The sequence below is a fragment of the Lethenteron reissneri genome, chromosome 63 (genome assembly GCF_015708825.2).
Source record: "Lethenteron reissneri isolate LAM-NWPU_2019-01 chromosome 63, ASM1570882v1, whole genome shotgun sequence".
Classification (NCBI taxonomy): domain Eukaryota; kingdom Metazoa; phylum Chordata; class Hyperoartia; order Petromyzontiformes; family Petromyzontidae; genus Lethenteron; species Lethenteron reissneri.
The window spans coordinates 6,621,416-6,631,415 of record NC_083841.1 but is presented as its reverse complement, the minus strand read 5'-3'; the positions used below and the strand labels follow the sequence as shown (position 1 = coordinate 6,631,415).

Sequence of the window (10,000 nt, the reverse complement as noted above, 5' to 3'; positions counted from 1 at the left end):
CACCACGACCACCACCACCACGACCACCACCACGACCACCACCACCACGACCACCACCACCACGACCACCACCACCACCACGACCACCACCACCACGACCACCACCACCACGACCACCACCACCACGACCACCACCACCACGACCACCACCACGACCACCACCACACCACGACCACCACCACGACCACCACCACCACGACCACCACCACCACCACGACCACCACCACGACCACCACGACCACACCACCACGACCACCACCACGACCACCACCACCACGACCACCACCACCACGACCACCACCACGACCCACCACCACCACGACCACCACCACCACCACCACGACCACCACCACCACGACCACCACCACCACGACCACCACCACGACCACCACCACCACGACCACCACCACCACGACCACCCACCACGACCACCACCACGACCACCACCACCACGACCACCACCACCCGACCACCACCACGACCACCACCACACCACCACGACCACCACCACCCGACCACCACCACGACCACCACCACGACCACCACCACGACCACCACCACCACGACCACCACACCACCACCACGACCACCACCACCACCACCACGACCACCACCACCCGACCACCACCACCACGACCACCACCACCACGACCACCACCACCACGACCACCACCACGACCACCACCACACGACCACCACCACCACACGACCACCACCACCACGACCACCACCACCACGACCACCACCACGACCACCACCACCACGACCACCACCACCACGACCACCACCACCACCACCACGACCACCACCACGACCACCACCACCACCACCACGACCACCACCACCACCACCACCACCACGACCACCACCACCACCACCACGACCACCACCACGACCACCACCGCCACCACGACCACCACCACCACCACCATGACCACCACCACCACCACGACCACCACCACCACGACCACCACCACCACGACCATCACCACCACGACCACCACCACCACAGAGTGTGTGTGGGAGGGGGGGCACTCCTTGACAATGAGCCACCTGAGTTCAGTCCCAGGTCAGGGTCGATGCCGTTCCGCGATTGGGGTGAAAACATTTTTGGAGCTCGCGGACGTATCAGTGGTGGTATCAGCAGCGGTGGCGTCAGCGGTGGTATCAGTGGTGGTATCAGCGGTAGTATCAGTGGTAGTATCAGCAGCGTCAGCAGCGGTGGCGTCAGCAGTAGTATCAGCAGCGTCAGCAGCGGTGGTGTCAGCAGTAGTATCAGCAGTAATGTCAGCAGCAGTAGTATCAGCAGTAGTATCAGCAGTAGTGTCTGCAGTAGTAGAATGAGCAGTAGTAGTATCAGCAATAGTATCAGCAGTAGTAGTATCAGCAGTAGTAGAATGAGCAGTAGTAGTATCAGCAGTAGTGTCAGCAGCAGTGTCAGCAGCAGTAGTATCAGCAGCAGTAGTATCAGCAGTAGTAGTATCAGCAGCAGTAGTAGAATGAGCAGTAGTATCAGCAGCAGTAGTATCAGCAGCAGTAGTAGAATGAGCAGTAGTTTCAGCAGCAGTAGTATCAGCAGCAGTAGTAGAATGAGCAGTAGTTTCAGCAGCAGTAGTATCAGCAGCAGTAGTAGAATGAGCAGTAGTTTCAGCAGCAGTAGTAGTATCAGCAGTAGTATCAGCAGCAGTAGTAGAATGAGCAGCAGTAGTTTCAGCAGCAGTAGTATCAGCAGCAGTAGTAGAATGAGCAGTAGTTTCAGCAGCAGTAGTAGTATCAGCAGTAGTATCAGCAGCAGTAGTGCCAGCAACAGTGCCATCAGCGGTGGTGGTATTGATGATGTGTGTTGGTGTTCATTCACCTGCAATGGGCAGGTTTCCCGTCTGTACGATCCTCTCTTCTCCGTGTGTAATCTGCACACGCACAGCACACAGCACACACACAACACACACACAACACACACACAACACACACACAACACACACACACAGCACACACAACACACACAGCACACACACACAACACACGCACAACACACACAACACACACACAACACACACACAACACACACACAACACACACACACAGCACACACAACACACACAGCACACACACACAACACACACACAACACACACACAACACACACACAACACACACACACAGCACACAACACACACAGCACACACACACAACACACGCACAACACACGCACAACACACACAGCACACACACAACACACACACAACACACACACAACACACACACCACACACACAACACACACAGCACACACACACAACACACACAACACACACACAACACACACAACACACACACAGCACACACACAGCACACACACAACACACACAACACACACACAACACACACAGCACACACACAACACACACAACACACACACAGCACACACACAACACACACAACACACACCACACACACAACACACACACAGCACACACAACACACACACAACACACACACAACACACACAGCACACACAGCACACACACAGCACACACAACACAGCACACACACAACACACACAGCACACACACAACACACACACAACACACACAGCACACACAGCACACACACACCACACACACAACACACACAGCACACACACACAACACACACACAACACACACAGCACACACCACACACACAACACACAGAACACACACAACACACACACACAACACACACAAACACACACAACACACACAACACACACAGCACACACCACACACACAACACACAGCACACACACACCACACACACAACACACACAGCACACACACACAACACACACAACACACAGCACACACACACCACACACACAACACACACACACCACACACACAACACACACACAGCACACACAACACAGCACACACACAACACACACAGCACACACACAACACACACACAACACACACAGCACACACAGCACACACACACAACACACACACCACACACAACACACACACAACACACACACAACACACACACAACACACACACCACACACACAACACACAGACAGTACAATGTCATTTATTTCCATGGTGGGGGAGAGATGGAGGGGGAGGAGTGGCGCCTTTGCCGCTTCCCGCTGACGATGGCGGTTCGAACCCAGCGGCCGCCCCGGTTAATCCAGCGGACGTCAAACATCACGTGACAGCAGGGCTCGTGGCAAGGCCAAGAGGCGCTTTGAGGCTGTAGCGTGACGCGCGCGAACAGCTCGCTGCCGGCCGGAGGTCACGGGACAGACCCCGGGTGCTACGGGTTGACCGCTTACGATGATTGGCAGAATCACAGTCCACCAACGACAACCGCCATTCGCCGCTAAGTGGCGGTGACGTCACCACGACGCTTGTGCCAGGCTATGTGCACGTCGAGGCCACGTGAAGTGTCGAACGCCCGCTGGCAGGAGGTCACGGGGCAGACGCAGACACGACGATGACGACACACACATCAGTACCTTTGTGATTTTGTTGAGCTGCTGATGCTGATAATGCTGATGATGATGTTGCTGCTGCTGCTGACGATGCTGCTGCTGCTGATGATTATGCTGATGCTCCTGTTGCCCTCTCCTGCTGCCCACACTCTCTCCGCTGCCCGAGCTTCTGCTGCTGCCCATACTGCTGCAATCGCCGACCGGCGCATCTGGGAGATAAAAGAAAAACACGTGAAGAATGAAACGTAACAAGTGCAAATCGTAGCCACGAAGTGCACGTGGTACCGGTGCAGGCAATCGTATATCAGTCGATCAAACTGTATTTGGTACAGCGTCCTCCACAACAACATCGTCACGCAGACACACTTCACACGTAAACATAGTAACGACATAGCAACGACAGACCTGGTCTTCACCTGAGGACGGCTGCTTGCGTTGTGGCCAAAACGTCGTGAGAATTGTATTTTATTATGTTTTATTTTTATCATTTTATTACTTCCCTTCTACGTCACTTTACCGAAAGAACCAAGAAGATGAATCCCTGCAGTCACGAAAGCTTTAAATCGAAAATTAAACATAGCAACGTTACACCATTGCCATTTCAAATGCACACAACAAAACAGGCAAGTCCTGGACTTACGAACACCGACACTTACGAATATCCGACATACGAACACCCAACTCACGAACACTCAACACTCACGAACACCCAACTCACGAACACCCACACTTACGAACACCAAAATAATGAACACCCACACTTACATACACCCTACTTACGAACACTCACACTTACGAACACCCAACTCACGAACACCCGACATAGGGGCTGTTCATAAATGACGTCACGCACCTAAGGGGGGTGGCGGTCAGACATTTGTGACGATGTGTGACGATGGGGGGGGGGGGGGGAGGTTTGATAAATGTGACGTAACATCAAAATGCGCAACTTTAAATGAATATAGAATTCATCTTCTTGGTTCTTTCGGTAAAGTCACGCAGAAGGGAAATAATAAAATAATAAAAATAAAACATAATAAAATAATATAATAAAATATGAATATAAAAGATTTTATTATTATTTTATTATTTCCCTTCTACGTGACTTTACCGAAAGAACCAAGAAGATGAATCCCTGCAGTCACGAAAGCTCTAAATCGGAATATAGAATTGTTATAACACTCCTACAACATCAGAGTGCAGCGCCAGATTAAATTTTGTGACGCCGTGTGACGAGGGGGGGGGGGGTCAAAAATCGCGTGACGTTATTTATGGACGGGCCCTTTACGAACGCCAACAGTCTGTGGAGGCGATACGGGGGGATCTTTGTCGTTTTGTGTGTTTTACCACCGGCATTGTATCCCCAGACGAGGTCCCTTGAGCCTCCGCACACTGTCTGGGCCTTGTGAAAATCCAGGGCGTCTGTCAAGAAGGTGACATCAACACAAACGATGCACCACCATCACCACCATCACCACCATCACCGCCACCACCACCATCACCGCCACCACCACCGTCACCACCATCACCACCACCGTTACCGCCACCGCCACCATCACCACCATCACCACCACCGTCACCGCCACCATCACCGTCACTACCACCGCCACCACCGTCACCGCCACCATCACGTCACCACCACCACCACCACCGTCACCGCCACCATCACCACCATCACCACCACCGTCACCGCCACCATCACCACCATCACCACCACCGTCACCGCCACCATCACCGTCACTACCACCGCCACCACCGTCACCGCCACCATCACGTCACCACCACCACCACCACCGTCACCGCCACCATCACCGTCACCCATCGTCGTAGTCATGATAACACTGGTCAACAACAAAAAAACATTTTTTTCTGGCCTGGACTTTTGCAGCTGTTCTAGACTAATTTCAGGGTGCTGGTTCCAAATCTGATCTCAGATTTGCTCTATCACATCTCATTTTATGCTATCGGCATACCCCATTTTCATTGATTTTACCCGAAATTAACTCTGTCACTTATGATTGCAAGTTGTTGCGAGTCAGTGACTGCTTTAGTGTTAAAATATGGTGCTGTATTTTTAGGATAGTGTGTTTATAATAGCATTTTATGTAGATATCCACATTTATTTAATATTTTTCTTCTGCAGTTTTTATTGAAAATGCAATATTTGATATCTCAAAAAACTGCCAGATTTGGAATAAGCACCCCAAAGTTATCTTAAAACCGTTGGAATACCTTATGCCAGAAAAAGTGTGTTGACCAGTGTAATAAAAGCGATGATTGACATTTGCAAAGTGCATTCCATTCGTATACCCCCATGCTCCGTGCATGTGTAGAGGTGTTACGGAGGGCAAACAAACACACTGGGCGTGGTTATGCCCGTACGCCGAGAAGTGCTTACATCCACGTCCGCACCGTTCAGCCTGGGGGGCTGACACGGAGCTGGGATCCCCCGCGGCCCCACCCCTCAGTGGGAGAGTTGCTATATAAGGCGGTGAGCCGGAGGGCTCGGCGTTCAGTGTTCAGCCTTAACCAGTGAAGAGAGAAGACCGGCTAGATAGGCCCTGGGACTCCCCTGGATCGCTGTCCTTCTCAGGGCCGACCAGGGCAAGCCAGTGGCGTGGCCCCGAGAGCCCAGAGCCGATGCTCTTGTCAGAGCCAGTCTGGGGACTCAGGGTGCCGTAATCCCAGCTTAACCAGAGCTGGGTTAGCTAGCCTCCCCTAGCCCGGTAGTGGAGGACCTAGGAGTAGGCTAGCCGTGACATAGAGGGTTGATCTCCCAGTTAGACGGGTGAAGGGGCCGATACCCCTTCGAGTGTTGTACATCTCGGCCTGTTATGTACTTTGTGCTTAATAAATAAGTGTGCCTCCAACTGCGTCGTCCAAGTCTCCTGGAACCTACTACACATGGAAAGCGGGAAATGAGGTGTGAGTCGGCCAGAACTGTCGGGGTTCAACGCCTCTTCACCGGACCCCCGATGCGCACGGCTTGGCTACGTGCTGCCGCATCACCTCTACATAACAAAAGGCTCAGTCCCTTTTGCACGCACCTTTACATCATCCGCACCTAGTTTACACAACAAAGGCTCATTCCTAGCAGCGTGCTTCAGCCGCACCGAACCTCACAATAAAAATAATATTCAGGGACTACCTTGGCTCCTCCCACCCTCAACCAGTATATATACAAATACGGTTTTCTTGGAATTTCTCTCACTTGATACAGCAATCGTGCTGTGACTGTTCCACCTGAAGACGGAAGCTTGTGTTGCCCCCGAAACGTCGTGATTTTTATTTTATTTTTATTTTATTAATTTTAATTTTTTACCTACGTCACTTTACCGAAAAAACCTAAGAATATGAATCCTTGCAGTCACGAAAGCTTCAAATCTAGAATTAATGTGCTAAACAAGTTCAACGTGGGCCTGCGCGTACGTCCGACGGCCTCGGGCACAAGCGCACGCACCCGGCGCTCACCCGCGTGTGCGAACAGCCCTCCGCTGTCGCGGTCTTTGGGGAACGGAAGAGAGACCGGCCGCGCAATGGAAGACGTTGGGTCTGAGAAAACAAGCGCGCACACACACACACACATGCACAAAGATAAAGATAAAGATCCCCCGTGTAGCCTTAACAGACGGTTGGCGCAAGTGCTGTTATGGAGCACCTATGAAGGCTGGAACGGCACACGAGGGGGTTGGGTGGCCAGCACCACACCCAGCCGCCTTTGTCTCCCCAGTGGCGATGTTTACACACCGCACCAGGTACTTATTCGAGGTCGAGTCGACCTAGGGGAGGTCCAGGACCGGTTTCAGATATTCATCACTCTCGATCCGGCCAAACAAAAGCTGTTTAGGCATGCGGTGGCTGGGCATGCGAGCTACATGACCCAGCCAACGCAGCCTTGCCTGCCGGAGGAGCTCACCGATGGGACTTTGCCCAGATCTTTCAAGGATTTGTGAGCTCCTCACACAATCCAGCCTGCTGGTTAAACCCAGGATGGATCGTAGGGCAGGCCAGCCTCAATGTTTCTAACTGGCGAAGATGTTCCATTAGGGGGGTCCACGTTTCGCAAGCGACACACACAGACACACACACACAGACACACACACACAGACACACAAAGATCAAGACAAAGATCCGCCATATAGCCTTAACAGACTGTAGGGGCAAGTGCTGTTAGCGAGCACCTATGAAGGCCGGAACGGCACACGAGGGGGTGGGTGGCCAGCACCACGCCCGACCGCCTTTGTCTCCCTAGTGGCACAATGTTTACACACTGCACCAGGTACTCATTTGAGGCTGAGTCGACCGAGGGGAGGCCCGGGATCGGTTCAGATAATCGTCACCGGTGTTGGCCGTGAGTGGTATTCGAACCCGTGTCGCCGGGTTCATAGCGCAACGCGCTAACCGCTACACTACCGCTCCCCACTTCACACACACAGACACACACACACAAACACAGATACACACACACAGACACGCACACACACAGACACACACACACAGACACACACACACACAGACACACACAGACACACACACACAGACACACACAGACACACACACAGACACACAAACACAGACACACACAAACACAGACACACACACACACAGACACACAGACACACGGACACAGACAAACACACACAGACACACACAGACACACACAGACACACACACAGACACACACACACAGACACACACACAGACACACACACACAGACACACACACAGACACACAGACACACACACACAGACACACACACACACACTGACACACACACACAGATACACACACACAAGATATACACACAGACACACACACACAGACACACACACAAAGACACACACACAGACACACACACACAGACACACACACAGACACACACACACACAGACACACACACACACACACAGACACACACACACACAGACACATGGACACAGACACACACACACACAGAAACACACACACAGACACACACACACACAGACAAACACACAGACACACACATACACACACAGACACAGACACACACAGACACAGACGCACACACAGATACACACACACACACCGCATGCCTCGTGCGGTTCGAGTCTTGGAGCTGCAGTGCACCAATGATGACGCCGCTGAGATGTCCTCATGTCCGATGCGGCCGTTGTTGACAAGTTGACAATTGCCCCCAACAACAACAACAAAACAACAACAACAAAACAACAACAACAACCGCAGGCCGCTCGCTGCTCACCCGCGGACGAGCTGATGACTTGCACAACGGACGATGGGAAATATCCGACACGAGAGGCGCCCAGCCGGTCCCTCACGTAGCCCTTCCATAGGCCGCTCTCCTGCCGCTCCAACACCTACAGCAGCAGCAGAAACAACAACAACAGTCACCACTCACGTAGCCCTTCCATAGGCCGCTCCAACACCTGCAGTAGCAACAGCACATTCAGAATGAACATCAGCACGCGTTTAGAGTGATCTGGCTCCTGCTATGCATTTCCACGTGATGATGATGATGAAGCCACCTTGCTGAGCTGCTTTCATCTTTGATAGTCTTTTGTCAACGTGACACTTTTTTTACTGATTGGCCGTGTCGGATGGTGGAGGGTTATGACACATTTATAAATAACGCGATCTAACCCAAACACCTTCATTATGAACAACTACCCCTCTATTTAAGGAACGAAATAGGAGGATTTCTCAAAAAATCTGGCTGTGGCCTGATGAAGCTGGTTGTAATTACTGGCAAAACGTCGTGCTCAGATTGTAAATGTTGTGGCTTTGCTCTCCAACACACCGGTGTGCTGTACTGGTGTAATGACGACTTGATACACTGTTTTATTGTAGAAACACGTTCACGTGAACAGGCCGAGACCCCTACTACGACAGCCCCGAGTCTCCCGCGCATCTCCCCCTTACATACGGACCGAGGCCACGCCCCCATTCCTGAACCTTCTCGCTGGTTCTAGACCGCTCGCTCCACCAGCAGACTCCACCGTCCGCTTCCGTCACCTGGCCACACTCCTATTCTCGATCATTCCCGTAGCCACCAGTCTCTTCATATTGCAGGCTGACTCCCCTGTCATTACCTCCCGTGGCCACCAGTCCCTTCGTACTGCAGGCTGACTCCCCTGTCATTACCTCCCGTGGCCACTAGTCCATTCGTACTGCAAGCTGACTCCTCCTGTCATTACCCCCCGTGGCCACTAGTCAACTCACACTGTAGTCTGACTCCCCTGTCATTACCTCCCGTGGCCACTAGTCCATTCGCACTGCAGGTTGACTCCCCTGTCATTACCTCCCGTGGCCACCAGTCTATTCACACTGCAGGCTGACTCCCCTGTCATTACCTCCCGTGGCCACTAGTCCATTCGTACTGCAGGCTGACTCCCCTGTCATTACCTCCTGTGGCCACTAGTCCATTCGCATTGCAGGCTGACTCCCCTGTCATTACCTCCCATGGCCACTAGTCCACTAGCACTGCAGGCTGACTCCCCTGTTATTACCTCCCGTGGCCACCAGTC

General features: G+C 52.5%; 1 protein-coding gene across 1 annotated transcript in view; it reads right to left on the bottom strand.

The window, feature by feature from the left end:
- Positions 1-10,000, bottom strand: part of LOC133358828 (caskin-2-like) — a 61,373-nt gene that overhangs the window by 17,160 nt on the left and 34,213 nt on the right. The window contains exons 11-15 of the mRNA XM_061577276.1: positions 8,719-8,833; positions 6,947-7,027; positions 4,823-4,897; positions 3,500-3,684; positions 1,859-1,910 (exon numbers count right to left, since the gene is read on the bottom strand). Coding sequence (XP_061433260.1) covers positions 1,859-1,910; positions 3,500-3,684; positions 4,823-4,897; positions 6,947-7,027; positions 8,719-8,833 — 508 coding nt within the window. The remainder of the gene's footprint in view (positions 1-1,858; positions 1,911-3,499; positions 3,685-4,822; positions 4,898-6,946; positions 7,028-8,718; positions 8,834-10,000) is intronic.